General features: G+C 43.1%; 1 protein-coding gene across 4 annotated transcripts in view; it reads right to left on the bottom strand.

Moving 5' to 3' along the window:
- LOC137426779 (protein unc-13 homolog D) overlaps positions 1 to 15,514 on the bottom strand; it is a 101,702-nt gene that overhangs the window by 34,392 nt on the left and 51,796 nt on the right. For 3 of the 4 annotated variants that reach the window (XR_013623615.1, XM_078779024.1, XM_078779025.1), the window contains exons 14-21: positions 9,359 to 9,449; positions 9,055 to 9,108; positions 8,001 to 8,092; positions 7,644 to 7,704; positions 7,152 to 7,493; positions 3,396 to 3,539; positions 3,030 to 3,122; positions 1,803 to 2,003 (exon numbers count right to left, since the gene is read on the bottom strand). Coding sequence is in view for 3 of the 4 variants with exons in the window: in XM_078779024.1 (XP_078635150.1) it covers positions 1,803 to 2,003; positions 3,030 to 3,122; positions 3,396 to 3,539; positions 7,152 to 7,493; positions 7,644 to 7,704; positions 8,001 to 8,092; positions 9,055 to 9,108; positions 9,359 to 9,449 (1,078 nt within the window). In the remaining variant the exon portion in view is untranslated. The remainder of the gene's footprint in view (positions 1 to 1,802; positions 2,004 to 3,029; positions 3,123 to 3,395; positions 3,540 to 7,151; positions 7,494 to 7,643; positions 7,705 to 8,000; positions 8,093 to 9,054; positions 9,109 to 9,358; positions 9,450 to 15,514) is intronic. The other variant, XM_068115650.2, reaches the window with a different exon arrangement.

The following is a 15,514-nucleotide window of genomic DNA, read 5'->3' on the forward strand; positions in this document are numbered from 1 at the left end:
ATTTCAAAGTCGTAATTGTATTGAGGAATTTCTGAAACCTCCTACCAACCTTACAACACCCACTGGGACCGCAAAATGTTCCAGAGAAGGTTATTATATTTCCTTTTAGTAAATTATGCAACTGTAATGGTTACTAAACGCTGTCCCCCTGTCATGTGACCAGATCCTCAGCTCTGATTGGTGTATGTTTGTGGGGACATACAGACAGACAAACGCTATTCTAGATGGCATTGCCCTACTGGCTACGCCGTAAAATCCATCGGAAAGCTAATATAATAGATTTACTTGAAACAAAAACTTGGATCCGTTTAATGAAAAAAAATATTTTTTAAGCCAATATTTCCAGGAGGGAAGAGGAAGAAGCAGCACTTGGAGCCTTAATGTCGTGGTTCCAACGGTATGACAGCAAAAACCTTTTAGAAAATAATGTTGTTTTGTATGCAACCTGTGGCTGCTGGTTGCATAATTTCTCTGGAAGTGCATTTGTGCCACTGATGCAGTGCCCCAATTACCAGTGAGCTGGTAGTCAATTTGCCGACATCAGAAAGATGACATGCTGAATCAACCCCCCTGGTGTTAATTCAACGATCGACCGGGATTCGAACCCAGGATCCTAGGATCCAAAGGCAGCACCCTAACCGCTAAGCCAACAACATACAATATGTTTGTGAAGTACAACACGTTATATTTTATTTAAACGTGTCAGCGAATCTCCTGGCAAAAGAGAGAGAACAACACTTCTCAGGTCCTGTAATGGTCTTCCCTTCCCACTCCCAACGCATCTCCTCTTGCCCACCACATGATGCAGCATGGCCACTGAGATGCCATCTTCACAGCATCAGCCCAATCACAAGACTCCAGCGGGCAATGTAACATGCAACACGTTCTTCCCGACACATACCTTTATTTGGGCAATCTATAAGCAACTGACAGCTCGCTACAGAAAAAACAACAACCTGGGTTACGTGCATGAAGGAAAAACATGCCTAGTGCTTATATAATTCAAAACACCTCACTGGACTGGAAAACGTGGGGACAGGAATACAGTACTGTAAAGTTGAGACTTGTAATACCCTCTCCAACATAGAGGCGGCGCTACATGGTACACATTTACATAGAGAATTTGCGACCCTCCCTACAACCCTCCAAGACCGCCAGCAAAGATAAAAACACCCCTTTACACTAATTGAGGTCATGGTGATCCTATGTGGCAAGTCTAGATATAATTGGCCAAGAACTGCAGGAGGATTACAGACCAAGAACTGCAGTCTGTGTGTGACAAACACACATACGAATACACACAAATACACAAACAAAAACACACACATTAAAACACACATACACAGAGACATACACGAAAACACACACAGACACACACAAATACACAAACAATAACACACACACAGACACACAAATACACAAACAGAAACACACACATTAAAACACACACACAGACACACACAAAAACACACACAAACAAAAACACACACACACACAAAACACACACAGGCACACACACACACACACACGCACACACACACACACACACACACACACACACACACACACACAACAGTCTGTGAATTATAGTAAGGATTTCTTCTTCAGCCTACTCCTCTATATTTGTTTTTCCAACATCACCTGCTGGTGTCACACCGCAAGGCAGTTTTAGACCAAATCTTTGCTGGTGAGTTAATCGAGTCTCATGTCTGCTCACTATCATTTATTCCATAACCTCTTGTGAAGTTGAATATAACACTGAGTAACACACCAATTAAAAATACCTTGAGATTGTTGAATACCTGTATAGCAATCTGTGTGATCAGCTTCGATATTTCGTTCCATATGTGACATTTGCAGTCCTTCAAAAGCTTGGTGACGTTGTCAGCATCTGAAGGGCCACACTTAACAGCTTTTTCTTGCCACTTGTTCCAGTTCCAGCGGTGTGGAAGTCCCATCATGAAAGCATTCATTTCATGCATGTTAGCCAGCCCGCAACACACCTGCACGTCACATTAACCCACTCATTACACACCTTGACAATGTGCACACTTTAACCCTCCCCCACATTAATAAAGATATGATGAACCTTTGCCCGTCAGAAAAAATAAATTTGATGTAAATAAGGGGTCATCTACATCTACAGTACATCTATTATATAATGCGAACCATGGTGTCTGTCCGTGCGTTCGTCTGTCTCCCTTTTACGGTGACCACTTCCCGCGCTGTGTTTGAAAAGATGCTGATTGGATATTTTGCATTTTCATTTCACTTTTCTTGATGCAATATAGTCAATCAGTCACCTTATTGTCCCTCCAAGTAATTTTTAAAATCAACATGAACATCTGGCTTAAAGTAGATTTAAAACAGATCTTCATGGAGTAACACAATTTAAAATAGCTATATTTGCCCTCTTTTTAGACAAATCCAACCACCGCCGCCTGATGTCGCACCACCATTTCACGGTGGGCAGTCAACGGGCCACACAAGTCTACAGGTATCTCAGAGCTTTGATTGTGAGTGAAACCACAACCTGCGAGATATGCGGAAATGATATGTGACCATGTGCAGTGTAATTTAAAAAAATAATTATGAGTAGCCTAATTGAGTTAATAAATGATTATAAATTAATTATATTCTTCGTGAAACATCTTAAATAAGCATCGGAGTTATAATTGTGGGTGGAGTCAGGGCAGCGGTCCAACCAATCAGTGGGAAGGATTGTTACAGACACACACACACACACACACACACACACACACACACACACACACACACACACACACACACACACACGCATTGAAGCCTCGCTCTGCCTGCAAAAAACCAGGATTTATATCTGGGCTGAGATTCAAACCCAGGCTAGACACCTTAGAGGTGACTGCACATACCTTTAGGCTATCCTACCAGCCCCCCTCTAACAGGATGTATAACACTGACTGTACAACCATATACGTATGTTGCATGAATCTCATTCTGTGCCAATCAGTGCCAATCAATCAAACCACACTTGGAGGACATATGCACACCTTCCTGCAGCTTTCTGTCGATGCAGGACATTTCTCCAATGGGATGATTTGGCACATCTTCTCTGCAAAAGCTTGAGCCAACCGACAAAACACCTGCACACAAAATATAATCATTGAAAGCAAGAACACCACCATTTCAGAACAACTCCCTCCCCGCTTTCAAAATCCAAAAAGCATGTCTGTTCCAATGGAATCTGGGAATTCACCCATCGCTGGGGAAATGTAAGGAATCGGCTGGAAAAACTTTACATAGACAAAGGACTGAAATCTGTGCCAAATTCCTTTGGTGCAGGACTACTTTGTTGGCAAAAAACCTGTTGACCCTGCTCAAATGTATACTTGTGATCATGGCAAGCACATACGTACGTCACACAGCAGTTCCAGAAGTTTTAAGTGTTTCTGGGCTTCCGAATATTCTTCCTGTAACCAAAGCTCCTCTTGCTGAGAAAACCACTGGCACATGTCAAACACAGATGTGCTGTGCAAGTCCTTGTCGAGTTCAGGCACCAACTGCATGCAAATGACACAAATGTACAGATGGGAGCACACTCAAAAATCGGGAAATATCTGCACATGCCAGGAAGTCATTGTACATACAAGCACTGAACCTCACAAGAAAGCACACAATGTTCAGCACAGTTGCTCACGATAAGTACTGAACTTCCCACCACTGAGTGGGATGACATTCCTTGAGTTACAACATTTATCTCATAAGACTTCGGTCAAAAATTCACCAAAAAGAAACAGCAACTGGAACAGCACTCGGTAGAGAGCACATCTCCGCCAAGCTGAACAGTTTACGTTTTGTATCAACTGATAGGCCGGATCTGGATTCGGACCTGAACCAAACTCTAATCGGCTTGTTGTTGTCGCCTAACCAACTCATCAACCAAGTTTTGCCATAATCTGTCGACAACTTTTTGAAATATCATGCTATTTATTGTTTTTGGCCCCATCGCTCAATGGTGAAGAATCACTTCAATAATAAGAACATTAAAAATTCTTGTATCCGGATTCGGATCTTCACCAAAACCTAATTAATGCGTCCTTGTCGCACACTCAACCTCTCCACAAAGTTTCTTTCGAATCCATCCATAACGTTTTGAGATATCCTGCTCAGAGACAAACAGACGGACAGGGAAGAAAAACATAACTTCCACCCAACTTCGGTGACAGAGGTAACGATAGCACTTGTCATACCCACACTATTACATTATAGAACACGGCATACCCACACAATTACATTATAGATGGCATACCCACACTATTACATGATAGAATGTGACATACCCACATAATTACATTATAGAACACGGTATGCCCACACAATTACATTATAGAACACGGTATGCCCACACAATTACATTATAGAACACGGTATACCCACACAATTACATTATAGAACACGGCATACCCACACAATTACATTATAGATGGCATACCCACACTATAACATTATAGAACACGGCATACCCACACAATTACATTATAGATGGCATACCCACACTATTACATTATAGAATGTGACATACCCACATAATTACATTATAGAACACGGTATGCCCACACAATTTCATTATAGAACACGGTATGCCCACACAATTACATTATAGAACACGGCATACCCACACTATTACATTATAGAACACGGCATACCCACACAATTACATTATAGATGGCATACCCACACTATTACATTATAGAATGTGACATACCCACATAATTACATTATAGAACACGGTATGCCCACACAATTACATTATAGAACACGGTATGCCCACACAATTACATTATAGAACACGGTATACCCACACAATTACATTATAGAACATGGCATACCTGCACAATTACATTATAGAACATGGCATACCCACACAATTACATTATAGAACATGGCATACCCACACAATTACATAATAGAACACGGTATACCCACACAATTACATTATAGAACACGGTATACCCACACAATTACATTATAGAACATGGCATACCCACATAATTACATTATAGAACACGGTATACCCACACAATTACATTATAGAACACGGTATACCCACACAATTACATTATAGAACATGGTATACCCACAAATTACATTATAGAACATGGTATACCCACAAATTACATTATAGAACATGGTATACCCACAAATTACATTATAGAACACGGTATACCCACACAATTACATTATAGAACACGGTATACCCACACAATTACATTATAGAACATGGCATACCCACATAATTACATTATAGAACACGGTATACCCACACAATTACATTATAGAACACGGTATACCCACACAATTACATTATAGAACATGGTATACCCACACAATTACATTATAGAACATGGTATACCCACAAATTACATTATAGAACATGGTATACCCACACAATTACATTATAGAACAGGGTATACCCACAAATTACATTATAGAACAGGGTATACCCACACTTACATTATAGAACCTGGCATACCCACACAATTACATTATAGAACACGGTATACCCACACAATTACATTATAGAACATGGCATACCCACATAATTACATTATAGAACACGGTATACCCACACAATTACATTATAGAACACGGTATACCCACACAATTACATTATAGAACATGGTATACCCACAAATTACATTATAGAACATGGTATACCCACACAATTACATTATAGAACAGGGTATACCCACAAATTACATTATAGAACAGGGTATACACACACTTACATTATAGAACCTGGCATACCCACACAATTACATTATAGAACACGGTATACCCACACAATTACATTATAGAACATGGCATACCCACATAATTACATTATAGAACACGGTATACCCACACAATTACATTATAGAACACGGTATACCCACACAATTACATTATAGAACATGGTATACCCACACAATTACATTATAGAACATGGTATACCCACAAATTACATTATAGAACATGGTATACCCACACAATTACATTATAGAACATGGTATACCCACAAATTACATTATAGAACAGGGTATACCCACACTTACATTATAGAACCTGGCATACCCACACAATTACATTATAGAACACGGTAAACCCACACAATGAAATTGTGCTAAAACAGAGTGTCATGTAAGTTCCGATTATTTCATCAATCACCAAAACTTCCCTGGGGATTCATGATTAGATCATGGACTTGCACAGTTATCATTATTTTATAACACAAGAGACAATTCCAAATCGATACATTTTTCTGAACACATCCATGTTGTTTTTCACAATATTTTATGGTCAAATATCGTATTCAAGAATCCTCCCCAATATATATCCATATCAACCAAAGCAACCTGCAAATGGGTGGAAAGGGATCAATGGGGTTAATGAGGAATGAAAATACAAGGGTAGGGATGGAGGGATGACAAGAGATGGTGGTATCCTGGAAACGTGAATTCCTGGAGGGAAGAGTGAGAGTTTGAACACACTGAGAAAGGAGGTTCCACAAACAGAAGAGAAGAAGAACAAAGTGGTGGAAGTGAGCAGTGAGCCTGGATTTGGAAGTTTCGTAAGCGGGCCGTTGGTGGAAGAATGCTTGTGACCTGGAAAGGCTGGGGACGGATGGATGGAAGGGCAAAGGGAGTAAGAAGTGAGAGGTGATGGAAAACAAAGTTGATTGGTGTTGCCATCACACAGTATTGAAAAGAATGTTTTGTTTTCCCATTGAAGTCTTGGGTCAGGAGTTCAATGTTGCCTGAAAGAAGAAGCAGATCACGTTATCTATGATTCTATATGTTATCACATCCACATCCACCGGTGGTGGACAGAAGTTATATGTTTTCACCCCTGTCTGTCTGTTTGATGTCTGTCTGTCTGTGAGCAGGATATCTCAAAGAATTGTGCACGGATTCGGATGAAACTTGATGGACGGGTTGGGTGCGTGACAAGGACAAATTGATTCGATTTTGGTGAATATCCGGATCCGGCCTATCAGGGGGATACAAAACGTGAACTGTTCAGCCTGGTGGAGGTATTCGTGATACCGACCGACGCTCCAGTTCAACACAGTGCTGATGTGCAATGAATGTTCGTATAATGACTTCTAATTGTGCAATAGTTTCTCTGGTCACCTTGTCTTTCTCGACAGCCCGTTTTATGAAGATCATTCCTTCAGCATGAATCTCTTGCAGCCACTCCTCATGAATCGGTTCAAACCAAAGACGGAAGTCCTCAAATGGAGACTTGGAGGCACACATAACATCAGGACTAGCAAGAGCAGTCCCTGTGGGATGGAGACATCCCTCATGTTCCTCAAGGTGCACTGACCCCTGTAACAGCTTCTGCCCGAGCTTATCCAGGTACTGTGTCTGTACAAACAGTTGACTAAACATCTTTGCCATCTGTCCTTGGTCGAAACCTTTCGTTTTCTCCTGCGCACACTCTTCCAACACAAACGTGATATCTGCAGCCAGCTGCCATGGCACACGGGAGATTAAAGGCATTATTTGGCACATTCCTGATATATTCAAATTGATAAAATGTCATTTCAAATCACAAGTATTTCACAACAGGTGTGCAATGATTTGAGCGACTGTTGTCACATCAGGTAGTGCTGTTCTGACCATCTCTCCCAGTGCAGTCAGACGGATGACAGATACATCAACCTTGCCCTCACTGTAACAACAACAACAACAACAACAACAACATCAGGGGCACAATAATCCAGCATCAACATTATCTCAACTCGGCGGTTCATCAATGTGTGTGTCGTCCATCCCGTCCGCCAACATTCGTTGGCGGACGTCAAGGATCCCACTGTGTCCTTTGCGATTTGTAGTCGAGCTATCCTCGGCATCACGGGCAAATTACAAATTCCTGCCATAACCTACAGGAGACACTGCATCAGCAGCACAGTCACGCCCTCAGCCAATGATGCTACCCTGCTTGATTACAGCTAATCATTTGTTGTCTGGCCTCACCTGCTGAGAATCTCATGCAAGTGTCGACAATGGAGACGTTGCAGCACCTGCTCACACAGCTGCACCAAGTGAGACAATCTTTCCAGTTTTCCCTGTGTGAAAACATTGCACAAACCCATTGGATTATTGATAATTATCGAGCAACTAGTATAAAATCACGGGTTGGAACGGTTTATTTGACGGTGCAGCCTCACGGGCGTGCCAAAGTCTGAAGCCTCGGCCTAGTGTCAGGTGTGTGCTTGTATCTTCTTTATTTATTAGACAACCTACGGATGTAAATGAACACTCGCTTTACTCCGCTCGTGTTGCACATCACATGCAGTGAATTTCACCTCCCTGAGCCTTGTATTTATTGTTATTTTAAAAAATGCTTCTGTACACCGCCCTTGAGGCTCGATTTGCAAGCCACCGTCTACAATTCCAATAGAAGTGACATCATTACTCTTTTATGTTTTTCGAGTTTCTTTTATCCTCAAAAACAGTCCGCAGTGAACACACATTCGTGTTAAAAGATTGGCCTTTAAAACCTACCCTTATGAAGGGGGACAAACATCTGTACAAACACACAAACTGGTCCATTGTGTTTTATATGGTAGATGATGAATGAATGATCGTTTTAAGGCCATTTTCCCCGCTAGAGCGGGGGTTAGCCTTGCGGGACCCATGACAATCATGGTTGCCTGTTTGAGGCAATTTTTTATGGCCAGATGCCCTTCCTGACGCCAACCCTTAGTCGCCTCTCACGATGCGCAGGGATACGGTGTACCTATTCTAAATCAGGGTACACACCGGGATCATTCATCCCAGCAAGCTGGTACTCAATTTGCCGACCTCAGAAGGATGACAGGCTGAGTCGACCCCCCTGGCGTTGATTCAGCGATCGACCGGGATTCAAACTCAGGATCGTAGGATCCCAAGCCGGCACCCTAACCACTAAGGCAACACAAGGCTTATAAGGTAGATGAAGAAAGGGTGAAAATCCCAAAAGTGCTGACGATTTCTGAATTTGACAAAAGCAAACACAAGGAGAAATGAGACACCTTGAGTAACTCACCTTCTCACTGCTCAGCTTGTTGCTTTTTTCATTGTACCAAACTTGTGCCCCTTCCTACAAGTACAGAAAACAAAAGATCGTTAAAAATTGGCACAACGTCAACGACGATGTCAAAGTACAAAAACGAAATGAAGGCGATCGGTGATGATTTCTTTTTTCAGATTAGAGCTGATATCCTGATTATGAGGTCCAGGTAACATCACCATCTGAAAAACTTCCAAATGACCCAAAAACAGATGATGCCACTATCACAGTGCTTAGATTATGGATTTAAAAAAATTCTTTGAATTGTGAAGCTGCTGACCTTTAAAGCAAGACTCATTGATGTTTTCAAGTCCATCTGTGGTTTACAACCTGGCATATGGTGCAGCTTCATAAATATCTGCTGTAAACACCTACGTATACAAGGAAATACCACGAAGACACAGCATTGTTAATCTCTTCTCCGTCACTACAATGATATCCTGTTTGTACGACAAAACCGCTCCATTGCTGGAACGTTCGGGCGCCCTCGGCCCGACCCTTTGAGCAGAAGAGCACACCTTAGGCACCCTTAAAACACCTTTACCTAACCTGCTTCAGTGCCCGAATATGGCACCACAAAAGCATCTTGATAGTTAACGGCGAATGCTTTTTAGGCCGACAGTGCAGGTCATCATAGCGTCTTACAGTATATATACGTATATACACACAGGTACATGGTGGACAAAAGAACCATTTTTTCCACAACCAAAAATATTAGGCCACCTGAGATAAAACACCTTTGGAGCCAATAGGTAGGATTTAAATAATATACATTTCCACACTTGTTTTTTTCAGGCTCATCAACTTTTTGTTTTGTACGAACCCATATTTTTGCTGCAGCTGTTACTTCCGATCAATGGTTTGTTTGAGAGAAGGGGGGAAAAAAACCCAAGAAAAGTTTATATCGATTATTCCACGAACCCCTCCGTCCCCTTCAGCCTAATTCAGACCAGTGCAGGATGAAGACCTCTCTCAATTCAAGCTAGGAGTTGATCGTCACGCTCACCATGCTTGCCAAGTGCCAGTTGGTGAGAGTGCGCAGCCATTGGAATCAAACCCAACCAGCCAATGCACAAAGAATGGTCTTCAAACACCAAACAGCCAGCTCATTTTCAGCACGAGTTGGTGGACGTTAAAGATCCTACGGTGTCCTTCGAGAAGATTAGGCGAGTTATCACCGGCACTATGGCCAAATTACAAACTATAGAGCTTATAGAACATGATACCACACGCAGTGTTTAAGTATATACTTAAATTTTAATAAAAGTGCTTTTAAATTTTATTTTTTTTAATCCGGAAGTTTAGTGCTACTGAAGCAATCCTGTACACCACCCTTATATGCCTTAATATGGCGACGTTGAGTCAGTTTACGAGATGGAGGCCTTATTGATCACTATAGAACATATCCATGTCAAGCCTGGTGTTGACTTAGCCGTTAGGGTGCCGGCTTGGGATCCTAGGATCCTGGGTTCGAATCCTGGTTGATTGCTGAATTAACACCAGGGGGGTTGACTCGGCCTGTCATCCTTCTGAGGTCGTGAGGTCGGCAAATTGAGTACCAGTTTACTGGTTAATTCCCTGTGTGTCGCAAGAGGCGACTAACAGGGTTGGCAGCAGGAAGGGCATCTGGCCATAACAAACATTGCTTCAAAAAGGGGACCAAGGTGCCCGAAAAAGGCCAACTCCTGCTCTGTGGGGAAAAATGGCCTTTAAAGGTGGTTCTTAGAGAACATATCATATCGGTGGCTTCTTCTTCACCCAGATTCTTCTTCACCCAGATTCTTCTGTACCCTCTCACGTGCCATGTAGTCAGGGCCCTTGGGGCCGTTTGGTTAAAATTCTTCCAAAAGCACCAAATTTGGCCCAGATGTTGCCCATGCCATACTCTCTCGATTTTTGACGGGCGCCCCCCCCCCCGGGGGGCCCATATTGGCGAAATACTAAATGGCCGCCACCCGGATTAGAGGAAAATCAGTTAAATAACCAAAAGGGTTGGAATCATGTATGATACCACTTTTCAGGGGTTTTCGAGGTCGAGGAATCCAATTATGATGTTATTTTGATGATTCGAGGTCAAGGTCAACCCTCAAGGTCATCTTAAAGGTCATTTTTGAGTCAAACATGTCGGTTTTTGAGTTTTTTGTCAAGATTTACGCGAGGTTCACCATTTTATGTTTCTGGGTTGGGTAATCGAACTCTGACCTTATTTTTTACAATTAGAGGAAATATTTAGATGTCTATTTCCAAATTTTCAGGCATATGCAGTTCATCAGTCTAATTACAAAGGTACAGATTTTGATGTTTTATGAACTGTATGCCATATCCTTGTGTTTAATTTTTGTGCGATCATGATCCGGGTTCATGTATACATGATTGTATACATGTCATAAATATGACGTCATTGGTCATGTGACCTGGCGGCCATATTGGATTTTATGAAAACCTTAAAAATGGATCCCTGCCTTCATTTTTCGATCGATTGATTTTGAACTTTGACCACTTATAGTACGCCATGTGATTGGATGCATATCCTAATTATGACGTCATAGGTCAGGTGACATGGCGGGATGGACCGGTATGGTCCCCGGATCATACCGCCCTTGGCGCCTGTCAAAAATCGAAAGAGTATGGCATGGGCAACATCTGCACCAAATTTGTTGCTTTTGGAAGAATTTGAACCAAAATATCCCTAAGGGCTCTGACTAATGCCCACTTCCCAGAGGCTGCGATTGAGACCTCCAATTACATACACCCCCCTTAGTGGGGCGGCTTAGCCCAAATATTCAAAATAATTGTGCATTTTGTGATACAAGCACCAAATTTGGCACACTAGTAGACTATCATATTATGAAAAGATCTGGATATTGGGCCATCTCAGATTCAGAGATTTGATTTTTGCAAGATTTGCAGATTTTGCAAGCTGAGATTGCAACGCCAGGGACGGCCGACTCCTTCCTACGAGCTGCCCACGTCACCCGCACAAGAAGAGCTCATCAAATCACTGCAGCGGCACTGCACATCCTGCAACACCGTGCGTATGAACGCCACTGTATGACATATGCTGATGATGCAGAAGACCTGCCTGAGTTCGAAGACTGGTGTCACCAGAGAGGAGAAGACATTCCCAACTTTCAGTACTGGGCAACTGTGCTGGAACTAGAGATGTTGGTACTGGTCTACGTGCGTTCTCTGCGGCAGGCTTCATTCACGATGTACCTTGATGCCCTGACGGAACTGGTCCCATGGTTCCATGCCTTAGACCACACACACTATGCCAGGTGGGTCCCTGTTCACCTGAGGGACACGGTTGCACTCCCAATGAAGCACCCAGATGTAGCCAGAGAATTCAGGGCTGGCAACTTCACTGTACAGAAGACGAAGAAGGTGTTCTCTTCGATCCCAATCGAATCGAAATCTTGCAAAAATCAAATCTCTGAATCTGAGATGGCCCAATATCCAGATCTTTTCATAATATGATAGTCTACTAGTGTACCAAATTTGGTGCTTGTATCACAAAATGCACAACAGGTTTGCTATGCTGCTACACTACCTAGAACGTAACCCAAGTACTGCAAAACTGGAGGTTCTTGGAAATATTATGAAGGTGATTTGTGTTCTACAGTGTTGAGGTATATCATTCAATTTAAATAAAGGTTTAAAGGCTTATAAATACATTAATTATTATTATTATTATTATTATTTTTTTTTTGTATACTGAATCGAGGCTCGTGAAAGAGCTAACATTTATTTCACAAACAAATCAACCAGACAAACAAAATATACAAAAGAGGGAGCGGAAGCCAAGATGGGGAGAGAAGGGGAAGCACACAACCACAACATTTGAGAGCAGGGAGAAGTGTGGGAGGGAGAGGGCTTGGGGGCAGGAGGCGTGGGAAGGGGAGGGGGGGGGGGGGGGGAAGAGGTATAAAACACATGGGGACCGAAATTAGCGGGGGTAGAAAAGATCAAGGTTTTGGATGGGGGAGGATAAGAGATGGTGGTGAACAGCTGTTTTAAAGACCTGGAGGGTAGAGTGGGATTGAAGAGAGTGAGGGAGTTTGTTCCAGAGGCGGGAGAAAAGAGGAATGAAGGAGTGAAGGTGAGCAGAAAGTCTTGATTTTGGCAGTTTAACCATAAGAGGGTTGCAAGCAGATCTTGTGCGACCTGTAGGAATATTTGGGGGACAGAGCCCAGAGAGGGCTGGTGGGGCAAGGCCAGAGAGGAGTTGGTAGAAGACGGAAAGACCACCAACCTGCCTGCGGTGAGTGAGTGAAAGGCCCTTGGAGTTAGCTTCATCGCGGGAGATTCCAATGATTCTGAACGCTTTGGTTTCAACAGCGTGAAGACGGGCTAGGTGTGAGGCAGGAGCACCAGACCAGAGGGGAGAGCAGTATTCCATAGAGCTGCGGATGAAAGCCTTGTATGTGGTGAGGAGCTCAGGTGTGTCAAGGAAGGACTTCACACGACGGAGGATGCCCAGTCGGCGACTGGCTTTGGAGGCCAGATTTGAAATGTGGTTTTCCCAGGAAAGATCATGGCAAATAGTGAGACCCAAAAGCTTGAGTGACAGAACTTCTTGGAGAGGATTATTCAGAAAGTGGATGGGAGGGTTTTCCAGTCGGTCTTTTCGGAGAGACATCGTAAGAGTGTGAGATTTATCAGGATTGAAAGACATGTTCCATTTGTTTGCCCAGTCTGTGATTTTGTCCAGGTCTGCAGAGAGTGAGGAGGCTGCAGTCTGCCGATCTGAGGGATGAGGAATGGAGCGACAGAGAGTAGAGTCGTCAGCAAAGAGATAGAGAGGATTTTCAAGAGAGTCAGAGAGATCATTGATGAAGACCAGGAAAAGCACAGGGCCCAGAACACTACCTTGGGGAACTCCAGCCTGAACAGGAAGAGGAGATGAGAGAAACCCATTCAGGGCCACACGTTGACTACGACCAGAGAGGAAGTCCGCCAGCCATGCGTGGAGATTTCCATGGATACCAAAGGAGGAGAGTTTGGTGAGCAGAGCAGGGTGCCAGACCGTATCGAAGGCACGTGAAATGTCAAGGGAGACAGCTCTAATTTCCTGTTTGGTGTTGAGGACCTCCATCCATTGTTGAGAAAGCAGAAGCAGCATGTCCAGAGTAGAGTGACCAGGTCTGAAACCAAATTGATGATCAGAGATCAAGCCATTGGAGAAGAGGAAAGATTTCATATCTGAAGCAATGATGGATTCCATGACTTTGCTGATAATTGGGAGAAGGCTGATTGGTCTGTAGTTGCTGGGATCTGTTTTTGCACCTTTTTTGTGCAAAGCGGTGATGTTGGCTGATTTCCAAGCAGATGGCAGATGACCTTGAGCAAAAGAGAGGGTGAAGAGAACAGAAAGAGGGAGTGAAAGAGCGGAAGAACATGATTTTAGGACCCGTGGGCTCATGCTGTCAGGACCAGTTGCAGAATCAGAGTCGAGGGTTGACAGAAACTTTTCCACCTTGTCAGGAGGAAAGGACACAGAGTCCAGGAGCAGCTGGGTACGACTGGGTATGGTGGGTACAGAGAGGGATGGGTTTGGGACACAAGATTTAGAGGCAAACACAGAGTTGAGGCATTCAGCTTTTTCACGTGCGGAGTCAGCCGTTAAGCCGTTTGAGGTGAGGGAGGGGATGGAGGGGGAACAAACACCAGAAACAGATTTGACCAGACGCCACCAGGATTTGGAAGAGGGAGACAGACAAGAGAGTTCGGTCTTGAGAACGGTGAGATATTGTTTCCTGGCTCTCCTGAGGGTGGACACACACTTGTTTCGGGCTTTGTGAAAGGAAATGAGATTTCCTTCCGTTGGATTTGCTTTCCAGGAGACGAAAGCAAGTTGTTTCAGGGCAACAGCCTCACCACAAGATTCCGTGTACCATGGACGGGAGGAAGGGTATGACAACTGAAGACGAGATGGGATAAATCTGTGCATGAGAGAGAGCAATTTACTTTGAAAGAATTCCCAGGATGAGTTGATGTCAGGTTTTACCGCTGGTTTATGCAGTGTCTATTACATCATTGATCAACACTAAATTAGTTCTTTGTGCCTGTTGTTTGTGTCCTTTACGACGTCCTTAAAAACAGTAAGCTTCCTGTTTGGAATGATTTTCAATTATGTTTGACTGGCAGACAGAGAGAGTGAAAATATTATCTCATTTCTCTCTGTGCATGTGTGATCGGGACTAATTCAAAGCCAAAGTATTATAAAACGGTAGACTTGGCTTCCGATTCATGTTGAAAATATAACATTCGATCTAAATAAGTTGTTCCTCGATCATAAACTGATAAGACAGACGGACGGACGGACATGAACCAATTGCTTATTCCCGCTTTTTGCTTTGCGTGCGCAGGGTAATAACTGCCCTAACCTACATCAGCCGTGTCCATCAGCCAATGATGCTCCTTGTAACCATGTAAT

The sequence above is a fragment of the Myxine glutinosa genome, chromosome 5 (genome assembly GCF_964187855.1).
Source record: "Myxine glutinosa chromosome 5, kmMyxGlut1.1, whole genome shotgun sequence".
NCBI lineage: Eukaryota > Metazoa > Chordata > Myxini > Myxiniformes > Myxinidae > Myxine > Myxine glutinosa.